The sequence below is a fragment of the Hippocampus bargibanti genome, linkage group LG08 (assembly GCF_051943395.1).
Source record: "Hippocampus bargibanti isolate YZ-2025 linkage group LG08, ASM5194339v1, whole genome shotgun sequence".
Lineage (NCBI taxonomy): Eukaryota > Metazoa > Chordata > Actinopteri > Syngnathiformes > Syngnathidae > Hippocampus > Hippocampus bargibanti.
Genome location: NC_142741.1, coordinates 12,578,932 through 12,601,095, shown reverse-complemented (window position 1 = coordinate 12,601,095; position 22,164 = coordinate 12,578,932). Strand labels below are relative to the sequence as shown.

The 22,164-nt window shown below is 46.8% G+C and overlaps 1 protein-coding gene across 3 annotated transcripts; it reads left to right on the top strand.

Annotated features, from left to right (window-relative positions):
* The first annotated feature begins 9,783 nt into the window (after window positions 1-9,783).
* On the top strand, window positions 9,784-19,119 carry il10rb (interleukin 10 receptor, beta). 3 transcript variants are annotated; one of them, XR_016115819.1, is made up of 9 exons: window positions 9,784-9,968; window positions 11,986-12,115; window positions 13,284-13,471; window positions 13,630-13,790; window positions 15,565-15,718; window positions 16,467-16,624; window positions 16,935-17,107; window positions 18,616-18,774; window positions 18,858-19,119. XR_016115819.1 is itself a non-coding variant. In XM_089003000.1 (8 exons), exons 1-8 carry the CDS (start codon window positions 9,878-9,880, stop codon window positions 18,620-18,622), a joined length of 1,062 nt encoding a protein of 353 aa, XP_088859126.1. In that variant the 5' UTR covers window positions 9,784-9,877; the 3' UTR covers window positions 18,623-19,119. The 3 variants fall into 3 exon arrangements, 2 of the variants coding, with proteins under 2 accessions (XP_088859126.1, XP_088859127.1); XM_089003000.1 differs by having other exon boundaries at window positions 18,616-19,119; XM_089003001.1 differs by having other exon boundaries at window positions 9,810-9,968; window positions 11,986-12,101; window positions 18,616-19,119.
* The last annotated feature ends 3,045 nt before the right edge of the window (window positions 19,120-22,164 follow it).

Genomic DNA, 22,164 nt, shown 5'->3' with positions numbered 1-22,164 from the left:
ATTCATCCCCCTCCCGGATGCGGACCAAGTGGTACGCGCTACGGAGGTCTAATTTGGAAAAAATGGTTGCTGATTGAAGGGGCGTGAAGGCTGAGTCCATGAGGGGGAGGGGGTATTTGTTACGGATGGTGATGTCGTTCAGACTCCGATAATCGACACACGGACGCAGGGTTCCGTCCTTCTTGTCAATAAAGAAGAACCCTGCGCCCAGCGGAGACCGTGACGGCCGAATGAGTCCCGCCGCGAGGGAGGAGTCTATGTAAGTGCTCAGGGCTTCCCGTTCCGGTTGTGAGATGTGGAAAAGTCTGGAGTCCGGTAATGGAGCCCCTGGCTGCAAGTCAATAGCACAGTCATACGGTCGGTGGGGCGGCAGGGATTGGGCGTTGTCCTTGCTGAACACCTCCCGCAGGTCGTGGTAGCAGTGTGGCACGCCCTTGAGGCAGATGGCCTCAGGCGGTCCACCGCGGGAGGCGTCTCGCCCTGCCGTAGCCGACCGCAGGCAGTTGGCGTAGCAGTAGGGGCTCCAGCCCTGAATGGTGGGACCCTCCCAGGAGATTGACAGCCCCTGGGGATGGGGGTCGTCCCCTGGGCTTGCTGGACTTTTCTCTCAACCTCCCACCTCAGGGCACCCAGGATGCGCTGGGCCGGCAGAATGTTGGTGGTGGTCTCCTCCTTTTCTGCCGGCTCATGGATGCGGGATAGGGCATCGGGCTTGGTGTTCTGTGACCCTGGGCAGTAGGTGAGAGAAAAGTTAAAACGGGTGAGGAAGAGTGACCATCGGGCCTGACGGGAGTTCAGTCTCTTGGCCGACCGGATGGCCGCCAGGTTCTTATGGTCAGTGAAGACGGTGAAGGGGTGTTTCGCTCTCTCAAGCCAGTGTCCCCATTCCTGCAGGGCCAGGACGACCGCCAGCAGTTCCCGGTTGCCGACGTCATAGTTGGCCTCAGCGGGGCTGAGCCGGCGGGAGAAGAAGGCGCATGGGCGTAGCTTCTGGTCTGTGGGAGAGCGCTGGGACAGGACGGCCCCTACTCCAGACTCGGATGCGTCAACCTCGACCGTGAACGGGAGATCCGGGTCGGGATGACGCAGAACAGGGGGATTGGTGAAGGCTAGACGGAGGCGATTGAATGCCCCCTCAGCATCGGGCGTCCACCTGAAGGGAATCTTGGTGGACGTGAGGTTAGTGAGGGGGAGTGCCTTCTGACTATACCCGCGTATGAAGCGGCGGTAGAAGTTGGCAAACCCCAAAAATCGCTGAAGCTGTTTCCGCGTCTTTGGGATCGGCCATTCCACCCCCGCTTTGGTTTTAGTGGGGTCGGCCCTGAGCTGCCCCCGCTCCACGATGAACCCTAGGAAGGACAGAGAGCGGACATGGAACTCACACTTCTCTGCCTTCACATAGAGCCGGTTTTGCAGGAGCCGCGCCAGGACCCGTCGGACGTGTTGCCGGTGCTCCTCTGCGGAACGAGAAAAGATGAGAATATCGTCAAGATAAACAAAAACAAAAACATTGAGGAAGTCCCTGAGCACATCATTGATCAAATTTTGGAAGACGGCGGGCGCGTTCGTGAGTACGAACGGCATCACCAGATATTCAAAATGTCCTAACGGTGTCTTAAATGCAGTTTTCCATTCATCCCCCTCCCGGATGCGGACCAAGTGGTACGCGCTACGGAGGTCTAATTTGGAAAAAATGGTTGCTGATTGAAGGGGCGTGAAGGCTGAGTCCATGAGGGGGAGGGGGTATTTGTTACGGATGGTGATGTCGTTCAGACTCCGATAATCGACACACGGACGCAGGGTTCCGTCCTTCTTGTCAATAAAGAAGAACCCTGCGCCCAGCGGAGACCGTGACGGCCGAATGAGTCCCGCCGCGAGGGAGGAGTCTATGTAAGTGCTCAGGGCTTCCCGTTCCGGTTGTGAGATGTGGAAAAGTCTGGAGTCCGGTAATGGAGCCCCTGGCTGCAAGTCAATAGCACAGTCATACGGTCGGTGGGGCGGCAGGGATTGGGCGTTGTCCTTGCTGAACACCTCCCGCAGGTCGTGGTAGCAGTGTGGCACGCCCTTGAGGCAGATGGCCTCAGGCGGTCCACCGCGGGAGGCGTCTCGCCCTGCCGTAGCCGACCGCAGGCAGTTGGCGTAGCAGTAGGGGCTCCAGCCCTGAATGGTGGGACCCTCCCAGGAGATTGACGGGTCGTGGGTATTGAGCCAGAGGAGACCCAATACCAACGGCGCATTCCGGGAGGGCATAACTAAAAATTGGCGGTGCTCGACGTGGTTCCCCGCGACCCGGAGTTTGAGCGGGGCCGTGAGGTGGGTGACTCGGGCTAACAGTCTGCCGTCCAGGTCGATCATCTCCTTTGGGGGGTGGAGATCGATCAGTTGGCAGCCCAACGAGTCCGCCAGCTGGGGGTCAATGATGCACCCGTCGGCCCCCGAGTCCACTAGGGCCCGCACAGTTTGGGAGCTGGACGGGCCGATTAATTCGCTGTCCAGCTCCAACCGCGTAACGGGGGTCGTGGATTTGACCTCCAGAGGTCGCTGTGGTCGCCGTCTTGTCGGGGACTTGCGTGGACCTGAGGTCTTCGCCTGGGGGCCTTGGGTGCGACGAGCCCCGGGGGTAGTGTGGTCGTTCCCCCCCCCCTATGATCATGGGTTCGGGGTATTCCTCCAGGCGCTGCACACGCTCGCTGCCGGGTGTGGGAGATCTGGACCGGCTGCGTGGCTGTCTGGGCCGTCGGCCGCGCTGCTCCCTCTGTCGCTCCCGAAGGCGGTGATCCAGGCCGATGACTATGGCGACCAGGTCGTCGAAGGTGGTGCCCGCGTCGCGGGTAGCCAACTCGTCCTTGAGGTCGGTGTTCAATCCGCGACGAAACACCCCCCTCAACGCTCGGTCGCCGTAGCCGCTGCCAGCGGCCTGGATGCGGAAGTCGACGGAGTATTCCGCGGCTGAACGGGCCCCTTGGACGCAGTCCAGTAGTCTCCCCTCCGCTTCGGACTCCGTCACCGGATGATGGAAAACCCGGCGTAACTCGGCGACGAAGTCCGGGTACGAGGTGCGCAGCTCCGGTCGGGATTCTCGGATGGCCAGCACCCACGTCTCGGCTTCTCCCGTGAGCAGGCTGGTGATGAAGGCTACCTTCGCCTCATCGCTAACGCAGGCGTATGGATGTTGCTCAAACACGAGCGTGCACTGCATTAAAAACTGAGCGCAGCGCCCGGTTTCGCCTGCGTAGCGGGAGGGAAGAGGAAATTGAGGAGCGTGCCTACTCACGGGCGGGGAAGACTTGGCCGTGAGAGCGGAAATGCGTGCCTCAGCCGCCTCGAAGCGTTGAGCCAGCCTGGTGGTAATTTGGCTGATTTCCGCGATGGCTCGGGCCAGCTGGCTCGAACGCTCCGCTTGCTCGGTGAGGGCGGCGAGATATCTGTCTTCGCCGGCGGGATCCATAGTTGGTCGGAGTATTATGTCACGTCACTCGAGGCTCGAGGGCTGGGCTCGAGTGGCGAAAGGACAGCGGGGAGTGTGGATCCAAAATACACGGCGAGACAGATACTCGGATACAAAAGTCTTTACTGAGGCACGCATGAAAAAATAACAAACAGGGAAGAGTGGAGGAAGATAACTAAATGACAGCAGACCTGGCAACACGGAAGTGGAAACGGCAATGTCCAAAAATACTCCGACGGAGACGGTAGTGAGCGACAGACAGATATAGGCAGAAGGCACAATCAGTGAATGACAATCAGCTGTGGGAACCCAGGTGAATGATGATTGGAGGGGCCGTCTCCCAAGATTGGCGGAGGAGGTGACAGGAGGGGCGGGGCGCGCCCCGGATGGCAACGAGATGTGACAGAAATAGGAAGTGTTAAATGTGTACCAGACATTATGATGAAAATGTTTTAAGTTTTCTAATTTCTGTTTAGGATATAAAAAAAACTCATGGACCTCCGTTTCAATAATTATATTGAGAATGCAAAGCAATGAGGTACAGCTATTAGTGTAAAACGCACCATTCACTTACAATTATTTGCATCGGGTACCCAGTCAGGATAAACAATATCATCATGAAAATAGCGTTACAGTTAGAATGTTCCGAATTCGGGACACCCCTTATTTTTAATATTTCTCGGTAAATAAACAAGTTAGCGTTAGTTTATGCATTTCAGTATCAAGGTAAACCTCTTCTGAATAGCTCATAAAATCGACACAACATATACTTACGTGATATTTGATCCGTGACGAGAAGTAGAAGGAGCTTTGAAGATGGAGGAGCGCACGTTGTGTTGCGCAAGAAGGAGATGACGTCACTTTTTGCAGTGATGATCTGAGCTATCGTCACTCCCCCCTGTTGAGACATGAAAAGTCTCAATTTGCCAACAGGGAACGTGTCTGTGTGGAACACGACCCATCATCGACATTGCACATATTATCAATTTGCATAAAACCATTTGTCAATCATTGTTCCAAAATTTTGGAGGCCAAATCTTGGCATGTTGCCACTTTGCTTGGTTGGAGGACAGCCTTCCACAATTCTTTACCACAAGTTGACATGGTCGGCAACATTATGACAAATGTCATCACTATACGCAAAGGCACCCGAAGATAAATTAGCATTTGCAGCTGTCTTAATAAACGTTGGATTTCCTCCATCGCATCTCCAACGTCGAATATTTTTCATTCGATCAAGCCTAATTGTAACAATTCGTCGCTCGCTAGATGGTTGGATGAGAAATATGTGCAATAAAATAAAAATTGTCATGCATTTGAATAAATGCCAAACACTATACTTTTGGAAATCAAAATTATTCTCGATAGGGGCTTTGTCATCAATCCCAAATCATCAGTTGGGTGTGCCAACTCTAGTTGTGTGGGTGCATCCCACCAGCCGTTGCGGCCTCTCCTTTGTTGGATCTCCTATGACAATTGAAGCAGAGATTACATTTTGTTTCCAAAGACACCAATAATCAAAATTCAGTTCGGATGATACTGTGTTTCAGAATCAGAATCAGAATCAGAATCATCTTTATTGCCAAGTATGTAGAACACACAAGGAATTTGTTTCCGGTAGAACACGCTGCACTAGTATCGTTGTCAAAAATAAAAAATAAAAATAAAAAAATAAATAAACTGCTAAGTGGCACTATACAGTTCCATTTTGGCTACTGTTGTAAGAGTTCAAAGAGTTAATGGCTTGGGGGAAGAAGCTGTTTAAATGTCTGCTGGATTTGGTGCGCATGGATCGGTAGCGCCTGCCTGAGGGGAGTAGCTGGAAAAGGTGGTGGGCAGGGTGCGGAGGGTCCAGTAGGATTTTCCACGCCCTAGTTTGGATTCTTGCAGTGTGCAAGTCCTCGAGAGTGGGTAGGGCGGTGCCAATGATTTTTTCCGCCGTCCTAACTGTCCGTTGAAGTCGGATTTTGTCCATTTTTGTGGCGGCCCCGAACCAAACGGTGATGGAAGAACACAGGATGGATTCGATGACAGCCGTGTAGAAATGTTGCAGCCCCTCCTGTGGCAGGCCATGCTTCTTTAGGCCGGTCATCGGCGACGGTGGCGATGATCAGCAGCATCTTCCTAGAAAATCACAGGATGGGTGGATGCAAGTGGCTTGTGCATCCCACAGTTCATCAATTCGTCCTGCAAATGGAACAATTTCTCAACCACCATCCCAGCTGTTTGCGAATTGTTGCGTTCCACATCATCTGCACAAAAAGCATAATGAAAAAAGTTTAGTCATCAAATTTTGCAACTCAATCTTGTCCTCTTCAACTTAATTTCTCCGCTCAGAAACTAATAAAAGTAGTAGTAAATGTTCGACAGACTCATCTCGGACTCACGCCCGGCTCACGCCGGGCGTCGGATGGACATCACGGCACGACTTGCTCGACTCCACGCCACGATCAAGCTCTGCGCGTCACCTGCCTGGGAGATCTGACAACGAACCTACTTACAAATAAAGAGAAACATCAAACTCTTTATTGGCGAGCCAGCCAGGAGCATTTTTTTCCCTCCTCCTCAGCCCAATCAACTCTCCAAATGGAAACACTCAGATTTCCCAGCTGCCCGTGAACCCGGCATCTTCACAGCAAGACCCCTCGAGCCGAGCTCCCGATGGGCCGCCACCACCCGTGGGCGCCCCGACCCCACCGTGAAACCTGCCGCACCCTTATGGCCAACATCGTCCAATTCGCCTGGCGACTCTGCAACTAGCTGCATCGTACATGTCCACGATCGCACATCGTCGGACATCGCTTATGTCCACGATCGGACATCGTATATGTCCACGATCGGACATCGTCGGACATCGCTTATGTCCACGATCGGACTTCGGGAAGACGCTTCATGGCCGACACGGCCGCCGACGTCAGCGTGCTTCCTCAGCGTCCTGCAGAGCACCATGGCAGCGCGATCATCGCCACCGTCGCCGATGACCGGCCTGTCCGGGCCCGGCAGCATGGCCAACCCCACGCACCTTCGTCCTCACAATCCCTCATCGATTGTCCGACAACTCACGGTGAGAAGACCTTCCGGCATCGACTCGACGGCCGCGAGGAAAGTTTCCATCGATCGACTCAAACTGGCAGTCGTAGAGCACTATTTGCCGTGCTCCCGTACAACGACTTCAGGCACCACGAAACATCCTCGGCAACCTCCCCACCGACGCCTGCCATGCCCGGTGATCGTCATCTTGCCTGGCCTCACTGTAGCATACACTGCTACAGAATGTTGCGACAGGTCGTAAAGCAGCGGTGACGTCACGACCGCAGGTAGACTAAGATGGTGGCACAATAAACACGTTGACAAAGCAACTCTCCTCCTCTCATTCCTCCGGACACAACATTGGCGACGAAGATGGACTTCTACACAGCTCCCCTCCCCTCATTCCTCGCGCTCCCCGGTGAGCCACCAGTCCCGTGGTCCCGCTGGTATGACTCGTTTACGACTTATCTGACGGCGACCGGACTAAACGAGGCAAGCGAAGCACGCCGAACGGCTATGCTAATACACAGTTTAGGTAGTGAGGGGCAGCGCATTTTTCGCTCTCTTGGACCCGCGAAGACATACGGGGATTGTGTCAGTTTATTGGCCCGACATTTCGCCCCACCTCAGGGCGTGATTGTCCGGCGGATTGCCTTCCGTCAACGACGGCAACGAACAGGCGAGTCGGTACACCACTACGTTGCCGACTTGCGGTGTTTAGCGGGCCTCTGTAAATTCGGCCGCTTGGAGGAGGAAATGATTAGGGATCAACTCGCCGAGCACACGATTGATCCCAAACTACGGGAGAAACTGTTATTGTCCCCTGACGACCTCCCACTATCGAAGGCTGTGGAGATGGCGTTCCAATTGGAGAACGCAGCACAACTAACGGCTCGGCTTGTGAACCCACCCACACCTTCACACTCTCCCGCATTGGCACAGATTGTTGCTCCAACCTCGCCACTCCCAGAAGCCACCACCACCTACGACTCCACCTCTACATACGACGGTGCAGAGATAAATGTGGCCAGACGTCAAGGGGCCGATGCACGCACGCCTTGTGCCAACTGTGGGTCAGCCTCGCACCCCACACGTGCGCCCACTTGCAGAGCCACCGGACAACGATGCCAACGCTGCGGGAAGATGAATCATTTCGCAAGGATGTGCCGCTCTGCTCCCACCTTCACCTACGACCGTACCGATATAAATGTCGTCAGACATCAACGGGCCAACACACGCAGACCTTGTGCCAACTGTGGGTCTGCCTCGCACGCCACACGCGCGCCCGCTTGCAAGGCCACCGGACAACGATGCCAACGCTGCGAGAAGATGAATCACTTCTCCAGGATGTTCCGCTCCGCCCCTACGTCGACAAACATATCATCCTGCTCACCAGACCAGCCGAGGCGAACCACCATCCACTGCGTGGGCTCGCGCGCCAAGCCATTCAAGTGGTGCACAGTGGAACTGGATGGAGTGAGTTTACCACTCCTGCTCGACACGGCAGCCTCCAGGTCACTGTTGAACGTGTCCACAGTTCGACGGCTATTTCCTCATCTCCCGATCGAGGCCAACGCTGAGGACTTGTTTGGCTATGGCCAAACTAAGATTGGTATGGTGGGCACTGCCACCTTCACGGTGCGCTATGGCTCAAGGACTCTCCCTGCTTTCACTTTCCAAGTGTCCCGTCACGGCGCCAACCTCTTGGGCTTGGACTTGTTTTGTGCACTCGGCTTTTCTATCTCTGACAGTGCGGGTGCCCCAATTCACCCCCAGGCCAACGGGGGTGGAGGAAGCTCCAACCAAGCAGACAGCCTTCCCTACTCTTCCTCAGCCAGCAGAGGGCCCAACGAGAAGCGCCGGACGAAGCAACGCACACTTACTGTGTCGGACTGGGTCCGCATTCGCCGGCCGTGCTGTTCTCACAAATTGGACTCATTCTGGACAGCACCAGTCCAGATTACCGCCCAACTCGGACCGACCACTTTCTGTCTGGCTGACGGGTCCCGTTGGCATGCTAGCCGCCTAAGGAGAGTGGCGGCACCGACCCCCTCGAACGACTTCTCAGGCAAAAACTACTGACGCCTCGAAGAGCGTCGTGAACCAGCCGTGCCCGTGGGGCCAGAGCCTCGGCCAGCTCGCGTTCGCCTTTGCCCTCGGTATTTGGACAATTATCACCGATTTTGAATGTCCCTAGCCAGTGCTTAGCCTATCGCGTGGCAGAATAACCCACACGGCTAAGCAGGGAAACCGGCAGTCTACCCGGTTTCCCTTGTTACAGAGTGTTTTTGGTTCCTTCAGGGAGGGGGGGGTAAATGTAGCATACACTGCTACAGAATGTTGCGACAGGTCGTAAAGCAGCGGTGACGTCACGACCGCAGGTAGACTAAGATGGTGGCACAATAAACACGTTGACAAAGCAACTCTCCTCCTCTCATTCCTCCGGACACAACACTCACCATGTCGCAGAATGACTTTTGTTTTTATTTTTTTTTCCTTCATCGCTTTCACCGACTTCGGATCCAGGAGGGGAGCCCTGTTGCGTCACATGCGTGTATGATTTTGAAGTGCGCCTTTCAACCCTTTCATGTCTTTCAATTCCTTGATCTCCTTGATGTGCGTATCACCCTGACACATAGCACACGCTTGCAAATTGTATAAAAAGAGCTGTCGCGGGACAGAGAGATTGGGCAAACCACGGGGCAGACTCATCTCGGACTCACGCCCGGCTCACGCCGGGCGTCGGACGGACATCACGGCACGACTTGCTCGACTCCACGCCACAATCAAGCTCTGCGCGTCACCTGCCCGGGAGATCTGACAACGAACCTACTTACAAATAAAGAGAAACATCAAACTCTTTACTTTCACAACGGCGGTTGCAGCTGTAACAAAGCGACAAGCAAACGCCTCATAAACGACACTTTTCAGAGGACATACAATAAAGTAATTGATAGGCCATTTAGTTATCTGTAAGGATTCAAGCTTGTATTTGGCGTAATGTTTCAGATACAGACAAATGTGAAAGAAAAACAAAACTGCGATTAACTGTTGAGGAATCCCAGCCCACTTCTGGGTTCCTGTGAAGGTACCCTTGATTGATCAACTCCCCACTTTAGAAGTTGCAGCACTGTTTGCGCGTACAGCATTCTTCACCCTCCCCTTGCACGCATGTGAGCTTCTTACCGGGTTGCTTACTGTGAATTGATGCGTTTTATGAATGTCCGCTTATCCTCCCTATCATTTTAAAGAAGTGATACCACTCCAGTCCACATGGTGGTGATATCGGATCTCCACTCTTCTTTGGCTGGCCTTCAGAGATGTAGATGCCCAACAAGAACGCGGTGTGTTTTTTCAGATCCAAATCTCGCCTCATCTTGAACCTGAAGAAAACGACAAATGGAATACATGGCTGTATTTAACGGCACGTTCCGTGATCATTTAACTTTACTTTTGCTCTCTCTTGTTGTGACGATCCTTGCAAGTAATGGTAGGTTATACTACGTTTCGTTGACGTTGGTGCCTCTGTACTGTGACCTCATAACGCTATTTTAACAATTTGTCGCCCAGAAAACATTGCAATTGGAGCCAGAGATTTGTATTTATTTATTGGTTTCGTGATGTATTTTTGTTGTTGTGCCTTTGTGCTTGCGTGTGTGTTTTAAGCCGCGGTTTATGCACAGATCGAGTGACATCTAATTTTGAGTGACAGTTGGTACACATTCAACAACCCAGATGCACCGCTATCAAAATGCGAGTTGAGTATAGCACACTACAAGGTAGCATCTACACGGAAGTAAATTCGAGACAAAATGTGTCGAAAAAGCTCCAGGACTGGAGGAACGAATGATTTGTATACTACTGTCGTGGAAAATCGAACCACGTCATGTATTTAAAGAATGAACTTCGCCCAGTTTTCTACAAATTATGTATATAATATGATTAAAACAAACGCTCCTCCTCTGAATACGTACAATTTAAACCCAGGGACAAAACTCTTGATAATTTAATAACCACTGGAGCAGTTTTACTTTCTTTCCTTTAGTCATCGACGTTTTAATGAAAGACCGCACCACACAGACGGGTGTTGTGATTTTTGCTATTTTCTCCTCCGAGAAGCTTGTCGTAGAGCAATAATTTATTCACAGGTGACTAAAATGACTGGGAATATTTGTCGCACCCAAAAAAGGCAGAAGATGGCGACAATCTTCCGTGTGGAAATGGCTCAACATTTTTGTCACAACACACAAGGATTCACTATCGCGTTATTTATGTGTTTTCCTTCTAATTTCGCCATCAACACGGATCAACATGAAGTTTTCAGACCAAATAAAGTACCGCAAAATACATTGCGTGATCAAAGGACTGCTGACAGTGTGTCCTTTCTCGGTCAGGGGCGTTCCTTCAGTGAAATGACGTGAGGACTCGTCACCAACTCAAAAACAAGTCTTCCGGAATATTCAGCGCGAGTCTTAAAACGTAAAATATAGCTATATGCGGTGAAATCTTTGTAAAATACACTCAGTAGAAGTCAATTGAAGCGATTTGACAAATTATGAACACAACTTGTCCGGAGACGTTGGTTGTCCTTTAATGCTTTAGTATATCCGGCCCAAACATTCCCTCCAAATGCTCCTGGCCCGGCCCCTCCGTCAAATTGTAGAACCCATTGTGGCCCGCGAGTCAAAAAGTTTGCCCACCCCTGGCCTAGGCCCTAGCACATACTAACGGTTTGTCTACAAGTGCCTCCTGCCTGGCATCCCCCCCCTGCTGATGTGTCTCAGGCAATGACGTCCTGTAAATCTTAATGTGACGGAGGCCTACATTAAGTCTTGCCACGTGTGTATCTTGGAGGTGGAGAAAACATGCATTTGAGTTGTAATAGTCTCGTGCCGTGGGTTGTCAGAATAGAAAGAGCACACACAGTCTTTTATAGAATTCTTGCTTGTAAACACCTTTTACAGAAAAAACGGCAAACATTATGGTTACAAAATGCTCTTGGCCTCGGACTTATTGTGCTGCTTGATTTAATCCGTGGATGTTTTATGACCTCTGACTGAAGCATGGATTTGGGATGCAGCATCCCAACACTCATCCACAAACGCCGATAAAGCGCTGGTCAGGCCTATGGCAATATTTTTCCCTCCCACAAGGTGGCAGCATCTGACATTGCACAACCGCCCCATTATAAGCTCAGATAACTCCAGACCTATATAATTTAGTAATTAACTCTTTTTTTCTAATGAAAGAGGAAAGTATTAGGTTTCTTACGCTGCATTGAATGTTTGTCGTCCTAAAACTCAATATCCTGTGGGTCCTGCAACTTCTGTGAAAATGACAAAAACACTGGAACTGTAGTGGACACATTTTTGCACATCATCTGGCAGTGAGTGAGTTAACAACAAAATGTATATCAAATAGGCCCTTTTGACTTGCACTTTATTGCACAAGACAACAAGTACATTATTTGGGCAATGAGGTCATGAGTCTTTGTTTTTTCATTTCAGTGATGAAAGTGCCGCCTCCGCCACGGCATGCAGTTTTGATGACCTTGAACACCAACTACACACTGAAGTGGGACTGGAATGGGACAACTTCAAAGACTAAAGCTGTTTCGTTTTCGGTACAATATATTTCGTGAGTCGAGCTGCATATTACAATTTTGGGCTGTGTCTGTGAGTGAGACATATTTATTAGCTTACATCTCTTGCTAATAAGAGCTTTGTTTGTGGAAATATCCATTTTTCATATGAGAAGAAGTACAGTGATACCTCATTTTACGAACTTAATTGGTCCCCAGAAAGTTTGTGTAAGGCAAAAGTGTGTCTTTCAAACATTAATTTCCCATAGGAAACGATTAAAAATGACAATAATCCGTTCCCAGGTCTCCATAAAACATAATATTCAACTAAATAAGCCTTAAAACTACACAAAATCTACCTTATTTTATGTATAATAAATGTGCTATTGTATTGTAATTAAATAAATAAACTGTACTATATAATAAAGTCATTTTATTTACCTTTGTGATGGTCGTTGATGTAGTTGCCTCTTGATAATATCCGAGTGAATTTGCCGTACTTTCTCGGCGATAATACCCTAACTCACACTGTCCCCTACTGGCTGCTTTTCATTTATCCAAATCAACAAAAGTTTTTCAACCTCTTCTATTGCCTGAGACTGTTGCTTAAACAACACAGAAACACCCTAAGCCACACGTAGCAATGGTCGACTTAGCATACTGATACTGGGACGCTGAGTCACACAAACCCACATCTCGTTTGTGTTTTTCAATGTTAGCACAAAAAAAAAATCATGTAACTGTAAAGTGTCCTTGAGAGTTTTGAAAGGCGCTTAGAAATTTAATGTATTATTATTATTATTATTATTATTATTATTATTATAACTGGAACGTTATTTTCTTTTGTGTCCTCTTCGCCTGAACACTAGTCTGGTGGGGTCTTTTTCGGTCCCAAAAAAGCAAAAGTATCCACTCCATTACAAACCACGTCTGCACTGAGCGCACTCAAAGAAAGTGGGTGTGAAAAAGTGGTCCGGCAGCCACGGTGGCGCTGTTCAGCCGTGTGGTTTGGTGTTCTTCCGCCGAAAACTAGTCCGCCAGCCATTGTGGCGCTCCGTGTGTTTCCCGAAAAGTAGTTTGTAGGCCAAGATTATATTCTCACAAATTTAATGTTCGTAAGGCGAAAAGTTTGTTAGCTAAAGCGTTCATAAGCTGAGGTATCACTGTATTGCAATTTCTGAGGGAAGAGGTTTGTCATGTGGAAATCTCCTTTTGTTGTTACAGGAAATATAAGCTTGAATCCAAGAAAAGGCACAACTGGTCTATTGCCTGTGACAGGACGCTTTCCAAGTCATGTGACCTTACCGCATATAACCTGCACTATTTGGGCATCTATATGCTGCGTGTGCGCACCAATTACAATCACAGTCATTCGGAATGGGTGCAAAAAGAATTTTGTCCTGACAAGCATGGTGAGTGATTGTAGGAAAGTGGGGAAAACATTCCAGAAAAATTAAGCACCCCACTATTTGAGAAGAATAGATTATGCCAACATGTTTTGGGGGTTGTAAAGAATATTAATAATTGAAGCCCACTCTTTTCAGATCTCCTTTGTCTTATGTCTTTGTAGCTGCAGTTGGTCCACCATCCAAAGTGGAATTGGCTGTTTCTATGAACAACCTTGACATTTCTATATTTGATCCACTGACCAGTTCAAATCGCTCGATGAAAGTTAATCTTCCCAATTTGTACTACGACATTTTGTACTGGGAACATCATGCAAACAAGCGGGTAGGAACTGCTGACTTTAAATTTTCTTCTACCCACACAAATTTTACACACTTTTCTCGTGGAAGTTGAAAGTTCACTAACATTTTAACTTGTAGGTGCAAGAATCAATGACAAAACGGATGCATTTAAACTGTAGATTTATTGCCTCTAAATTTTGAAGAGAACGTATTTTCCGCACTAAAAGACACACCTAACTGCATTCCATTTTCTTAAAAACTCACAGCGTGCGTGAACATCAGATGCGCTTTGTGTATGGTCATTATGGTAATAGTTCAACCTCAAAATGGTTCCTACTAAAGACAGTTCAAGCTTAAGACAATAGATTGGTCCATTCTAGACCTGGCCAAACAGCTTTCTGATTGTATTCCAGCTCAAAACACATGTGAAGTGCATCCTCTCATGGCCATTTGTTTTCACTGTGCCAATCATAGTGTTTCACTGTTATGTTTTCTGCCTGAGCGCCCCCTGGTTGCCATTAGATAAATATTTTAAAAGGCAGAATCATTCAATAACCTCACTGGAGGGCTGTGACAAAAGTAGCGGTTTATAGAGTGATACCTCGGCTTACGAACTTAATTGGTTCCCAGAAAGCGTGTCTAAGGCGAAAGGTTCGTCTGCCAAACATTTATTTCCAGTAAGAAACCATTAAAAATGACAATAATGCATTCCCAGGTACCCATAAAACACAATTTTCTTTTAAATAAGCCTTAAAACTACACTAAATATACCTTATTTTATGTATAATAAATGTGCTATTGTATTGTAATTAAAGAAATAAACTGTACTGTATAATAAAGTCGTTTTATTAACCTTTGTGATGGTCGTTGATGTAGTTGCCTCTTGATGATATCCGAGTGAAGTTGTCGTGCTTTCTCTGCGATAATACCCTCACTCACACGGTCCCCTGCTCGCTGCTTTTTGTTAATCCAAATCGACAGAATTTTTTTCTACCTCTACTATTGCCTGAGACTGTTGCTTAGACAACACAGAAACACACGTAGCAATGGTCGACTTAGCATTCTGGTACTGGGACGCCAAGTCACACAAATGCACACCTTGTTCGTGTTTTTCGATGATCTCCTTCTTCTGCTAGACCGTAATTTTCTTTGGTGTCCTCTTTTGCTTAACACTAGCCTGTGGTGGCGTCTATTTCGGTCCCATAATAGCAACAGTACTCCACTCGATAACAAACCACGTCTGGACTCAAAGACTCAAAGAAAGTGGGTGTGGAAAACTAGTCCACCAGCCACCGTGGCGCTGTTCGACTCTGTGGTTCGGTGTTCATCCGCCGAAAACTAGTCCACCAGCCATCGTGGCACTGTGTGGTTTGGTTCGTCCGCCGAAAAACTTACTATTTGCATGCCAAGATTATATTCTCACGAATTTAATGTTCGTAAGGCAAAGAGTTCATGAGCTAAAGCATTCGTAATCCGAGGTATCACTGTCATCTGGAAATTGTGAGAGTTCCATCTCACATCCTGCATACCCGCGAAGCCATTTTGTGTGAGAAGGAAACAAGTGTGATGTCTTGCCATCTTCTTTTCCTTTGGGCTTTTCCCTTCAGGGGACGCCACAGTGAATCAATGTCCTCCATCTAACCCTGTTTTGTGCATCCTCTTTACTCACCAGCTACCGTCATGTCTTCTTTCACAACATCTATAAACAGCCTCTTTGGTCATACTCTCGGCCCCCTGCTTGGCATGTGCTATATATTTTTAGTACTGTACATAATAATAATAATAATAATAATTAACTGCTCGTCTTTGGCTTTCAGGTCCCACAACCCCAAATTTTGAACACCAGTACGAATGTGGTAACTCTGACAGACCGGAAATCTTGGACATTGTACTGTGTTCGTGTCCAATCACGTTCTGACCGTCCTGTTAAGCGCAGCAAATTCAACTTGCCGCAATGCATTCAGACTGATGGTATGTAAATGTTATTTAAATATATATATATATTTTTTTAACTAACTCAAACAATCCAAATAACAAATAGGTGGGATTCGAGATGGGACTTGAAGGTGGGAAGAGAATCAATGTTACGAATGTTGGGAGGAAGTGAGTTCCAAATTTCGTTTGGCAATTTGCATACTCTGCACGGCAGCCAATCAGAAGCCTGTTTCGTGCTTCGGATTGTATCGTGACTGTAAAGTGTACTTGAGAGTTTTGAAAGGCACTTAGAAAGAGGAGTCCATGTGGCTTTTAGCCGACAACGCAACGCAAACATTGCATTGTGCACCATGACGACAAACGACAACTGGAGCAAAATCTTCAGCAAGGGATATTTACCATGCATTAAGAAAGGGAGCATTTGTGGTAGGCACTTCCTTAATTTAAAAACATCCTTTATACTTCGCAACAATGGTTTTTTTTTCTTTTTTTGTTGCGATTAGTTGTCTTATTTTGTTTCAAGTTGTGAAAAATGCTGCAGGCAACTTTATGGCCGGGCAGGCAAATTTTCAGTTGTCTGGCCTGGTGTCAGCTAACTTTTTGTCATGGGTTTCAGACACTGATGTAACTCAGAATCAAAAAAAGAAAATACAGTACATATTTCATTCTATTTTAAAACTACTGTGCAGATACAAATGACAACAAGTAGACAATGAGCATTGATAGGATACATGACATAGCACTGAAGCACACAGTAATCATTTATGTTTCTTCTTTTCAACAGGACTCATCCTTTGGTGGCAAACTGCTCTGTACTTCTTGGGCTCTTTAGTGATGGCTTTTACAGTTGTCCTCCTCCTCGTGTATATTCTCTTTCAATGTTATCAGACATTCACGGCAACCTTCTATCCCTTGATCCAGCCTCCACAATTTATCCAAAAGGTATGGAGGGAATTCATCCTGACCCCAAAAAAAGAAACATTTTCTAACACGAGATATTTTTGTGACAAAAAAAAAGCCTTTTTTTGTGTTTTTAATGTTTTTAATTGATTGGCTGTCTGGCTAGCTAGCTAGCTTTATATTCTTGTTTATTCTTTTATTTTGATGTTTTGTGATACCACAAAAGTAGAAAAGTGAGGTTACCAGTTGAAATTAATGACTGGTAACCTCACAAAATCTTATTTATAAGATCTCGGGGCTGGGGAAACGCCAGTAACATGACATTAGTCGTTCTGTCCGTTTGTCTTCCCAGTATGCTTTTGATTCCCTTGGATCTGATATTCCTTGTCTTCTGTCTATGGAATCTGAAGCTGAATTTGTTTGTGATATTGTCAAAATTTGTCAAAAAAACCCGGAACATCACAGTCACCCTTCAAAAGATCCATTGATGGCGCGTTTTGGTCTGGAGCCTACGAGTAGTTCAATGTAAGTTCAATTTGCATTGTCTTTATATAATGATTATTTACGAGGCTAACTCATGCTAATGTCACAAACTAGCATTCACATCAGCTAAATGTTGAAATGATGTATTATATTGTACTGATTGGAGACTAATCCACCTACTAATGTTGCCTCTATCAATGTTGGTCCTTTCCAAAACAACATACAAAAATGCAATATAATTGTGTGTGGCATTAGAGCAAGAGGGGCATTTGGGCCGAGTACCATGATTACGAAAAAAATAAACATACTCCACAAATTATGCCAAAGCTATTGTATCTTATTTTCCGGGTTGAGTGAACGCTGGCGCGTGTGGCTGCCGCTGCTCACCCGCAAAGGAAAATATCCTGTGACTGTAAAGTGTCCTTGAGAGTTTTGAAAGGCGCTCATAAATGCAATGTATTATTATTATTGTCCAAGAAGACCCCTTTTCTGGGCTATTTGATGTAGCCCAAGCAGCCTCAAACTCTCATTTCCAGCCATGCTTCCACATACACTAAATTCACGTCCAACACAATTACCAATCATCCTTGTCAGAAGAACGATTTTTTTTTCATTAATTAAAAAAAAAATCCATCCATAAAAGACATCTCCTTTGCTTCTTCTTTCAGTTTGGTAGTGATAGAGCAGTTAATAATACATATAATTTATCGCTCATGAAAAGTAATTAGATTACACGATGTATTTAAATTGTAATTGTGTTACAAATCACGTGCAAGTCTTCAAAATGTACTTTGACACAGCAATTCTTTAACTCATTCCTCCCGGCAAACGACGACAGTCGTTGTGTTTTTACTTCCGTGTATCCCGAGTCACGCCTCCAGTCGGGCTGACGCGATAACAAATAATGCCGGATGCCGACTACAGATGGGCCGTGAATGGATGTTAACCCTTTACTGACGATTGTGCATATAGATCGAGAAAATGAAAGGTCGCAGTTCAAGTGCCAATAGAAACTGATGCGGCACAAGTTACATGCCCCTTTAAAACAGGTTATATGCAGCTTTGCCTTTAAGAGTGTCAGTGACATCATCTCCTTCATGCGCAACACAACTTGCTCTCCTCCATCTTCAAAGCGCCTTCTATTTTTTGTCATGGATGAAATACCACGTAAGTATATGTTGTAACTGTTTTATGAGCTATTCAGAAGAGGTTTACCTTGATACTGAAATGCATAAACTAACGCTAACTTGTTTATTTACCGAGAAATATTAAAAATAAGGGGTGTCCCGAATTCGGAACATTCTAACTGTAACGCTATTTTCATGATGATTGGATTGGATTGGATTGGATTGGATATGCCTTTATTAGTCTCACAGTGGAGAAATTGATATTGTTGATCCTGACTTGGTACCCGATGCGAATAATTGTAAGTGAATGGAGTGTTTTCCACTAATAGCTGTACCTCATAGCTTTGCATTCTCAATATGATTATTGAAACGGAGGTCCATATGTTTTTTTCTAAAATACCCGTGTACTGTATATCTTTCCAGATCCTGATGAGAATGAAATAGATGACCATGTTGATGAAGACATTTTGGCATCTGACACAGTCGTGACTGTTGCATTGATGAACTTCTATCACTATTCAAATACTTTCGGGCGAATCATCTACGTGCTTCATACGCTATCTCCAGGAAATCACTCAAATGGTAGAAATACTTGTTCTGGTTTCTAGTGGATATTTGTATTTGCAATGGATTTATACTGATGAAACTCTCTCCAAACCATCAAGTTAAAACCAGAACAGGTCGCCTCCGAAAAAGGACTCTGGACAGACTCAGCTCATCAGTTGTTTTGCAATTACGGAAGGAAAAGAAAAGGAGAATGCATGAAGGCGAATGACCATGCTGCCCTCCTTCATTGGCCAGTAGAATTGGATAAAAAGAGAACATGTAAAGAGTGTGCAAGAACATGTTGTGAGCTATGCAAGGTGAACCTATGCATTCCATGCTTTAAACCATACCACAAATAAAAACATCCTGAATTATTTTAAATGCATTCTAGGTTGATTTCATGCATATGTGACTTGTTGTGAATGCATTTTGTTGTAATTTGCAGGTTTTGGAGACAAAAATCTTCATTAACATTGCAATAATTGTATATTATATTATATTATTATAGTATAATATATATTATATTCATAATTGCAATTGTCAGCGATTTCCATCTCTTTAGATGGCCTGCAACAGCGATTTTGATCACACAGCGATGTTAACTTCCAAATGAGGAAAAGGTTTCTTCGGACGTCATCTGTACTCCTCATCTGAAGAGCTTTGTCAGCGAATTAAAGTTGTGCTGGTAACTTTTCCTCGATGGACCATTCCTGTACGACTGAGACCGTACGCAAACATTAACTTCCAAACCCGATCCCAATGAAGTTGGGACATACAGTGATACCTTGGTTTATGAACGCTTTAGATTACTAAGATTACTTTTCGCCTTACGAACGTTAAATTCGCGAGAATATAATCTTGGCATACAAACTATTTTTTCAGGAAACACACAGAGCGCCACAATGAGTGATGTGTCCGCGAATGAGCCGGTTCTTGGAGCTCCTAACAAGGAGCTGAAAATGGCAGCAGGCTTTTTCTCCTTTATTCCCGGCTGTCACGACACTCGAGGCTAGAAGGCAGGACTCGAGTGACGAAGGAAGGTGGGAAGGTTCGGATCCAAAATACATGGCGAGACAGATTTCCAAGAGCAAAAAAAGGTCTTTACTGAGACACGCATAAAAAATAATGAACAGGGAGAGGTAAGTGACTGTACTAACAAAGGCAGACTTGGCTGTAAGGTAGTCGCGAGGGTAGCTTCCGGAATTCTCCGACGGAGAGGGTAATGTGCGATCGGCATATATAGTCAGACGGCACAATCAGTAAATGACAAGCAGCTGTGGGAACCCAGGTGAGTGATGATGGGAGGGGCCGTCTCCAGGGAGCAGCGGAGAAGGTGACGGGAGGGGCGGGGCGCGCCCAGGACGGCGAGGAGATGTGACACCCACCACCAGTTTTCGGTTAAAGCCGCACATCATTGGTCAAGAGCAGTGGTAGAGGAGGGAGGAGACTCATGCAGCAGGACACACGCAGCAATGAGCAGGGGAGGGATTACAGAAACACACACGCTCACACACACACACGAAAGGCAGACACAGAGCTTGAAACAAAAAAACAAAAGTGAAAAGGTGAGAACATGGATAGAAAAAAGTGAAATTTGGACTTGTTTCAACTTTATTGATAGTTCAAAGGCAGAGTGTAGACTGCAAGGTTAAATTATCCGATCAATCATGCGGCACAAATAACCCGCACAAGCCATCTGTACAATTTGAACAGAACCTACAAGCAAGGGAACCAGCTATTAATGAAGTTTCTAGTGTGTCTGCCTGCATCTGTTGCTGTTGCAATATCACAACTTCTAAGATGTACAACCCAGAGCTCCTTGAGACACTTTATGCAAAAAGTTATCCATTCCATCAAGCCATCAATGACCATCACAAAGGTAACTTTATATAACTTTATTTTAAACTTTATTTTACAGCACAGTTTAATGTAGGCACAAGCCAGTGTCTTATTGTGCCGGTCCCAAGCCCGGATAAATACAGAGGGTTGTGTCAGGAAGGGCATCCGACGTAAAATAAAATTGCCAAAACAAATATGCGAATCAAACCTATGAATCCCATTCCGGATCGGTCGAGGCCCGGGTTAACAACGGCCGCCATTGGTACTGTTGACCTTGTGCCAGTGGAAAATGGACTACTGTTGGTCGAAGAAGGAGAGGAGGGAGGTGTGCCCGCAGGAAAAGAGAGAAATGGAACGCCAAGAGTATAGAACGAAGAGTAGGAACTTTGAATGTAAGAACAATGACAGGTAAAGGTAGAGAGCTGGTTGACATGATGCAGAGAAGGAAGGTAGACATAATGTGTGTCCAGGAGACCAGGTGGAAAGGGAGCAAGGCTAGAAGCTTAGGGTCAGGGTTTAAGTTGTTCTATCATGGTGAAGACAGAAAGAGAAATGGAGTTGGGGTTATCTTAAAAGAGGAGTTTGTTAGGAATGTCTTAGAAGTAAAAAGAGTATCAGATAGAATGATGAGTCTGAAGCTAGAAATTGAAGGTGTGATGTTCAATGTTGTTTGTGGGTATGCTCCACAAGTAGGATGTGAGCTGGTGGAGAAGGTGAAATTTTGGTTGGACTTTGATGAAGTCATACAGAACATCCCGAGAAGTGAGAGGGTTGTAATTGGTGGAGACTTCAATGGGCATCTTGGCGCAGGAAACAAAGATGATGAGGAGGTGATGGGCAGGTTTGGACTCCAGATGAGGAACGCTGAAGGACAGACGGTGGTTGACTTTGCTAAGAGAATGCAAATGGCTATTGTGAATACTTTCTTTCAGAAGAGACAGGAACATAGGGTGACCTATAAGAGTGGAGGCAGAAGTACACAGGTAGACTACATTTTGTGTCAACGGCGCCATCTAAAGGAAATCAGTGACTGCAAAGTAGTGGTTGGTGAGAGTGTAGCCAGACAGCATAGGTTGGTGGTGTGTAGGATGACGCTGGCAGTGAGGAAGATGAAGAAACCAAAGGCTGAAGTGAGGACAAAATGGTGGAAGTTGAAAAAGGAAGAGTGTTGCATGGCATTTAGGAAGGAGGTTAGACAAGCACTGGGTGGGCAAAAGGTCCTTCCAGATGACTGGCAAACTACAGCGAACATAATCAGAGACACGGGTCGGAAAGTACTTGGTGTATCGAGTGGAAGAAAGGTAGATAAGGAGACTTGGTGGTGGAATGGGGAGGTGCAGGAGTGTATACAGAGAAAGAGGTTAGCAAAGAAGAAGTGGGACACTGAGAGGACGGACGAGAGTAGACAGCAGTACAAGGAGATGCAGTGCACGGTTAAAGTAAAGGTGGCAAAGGCCAAACAAGAGGCCTATGATGACTTGTATGCTCGGCTGGAAAAAAAGGAAGGTGAGACTGATCTTTACAGGCTGGCGAGACAGAGAGACAAAGATGGTAAGGACCTGCAGCAGGTTCGGGTGATTAAGGATA

Excerpts from the sequence above, each read along its gene's own strand:
- il10rb (XM_089003000.1), top strand. The coding sequence starts at position 9,878 with ATGGAATACATGGCTGTATTTAACGGCACGTTCCGTGATCATTTAACT. Across the intron at positions 9,969-11,985 it reads GACGATCCTTGCAAGTAATG|TGATGAAAGTGCCGCCTCCG; the intron begins GTAGGTTATACT and ends TTTTCATTTCAG. Across the intron at positions 15,719-16,466 it reads GCAATGCATTCAGACTGATG|GACTCATCCTTTGGTGGCAA; the intron begins GTATGTAAATGT and ends TCTTTTCAACAG.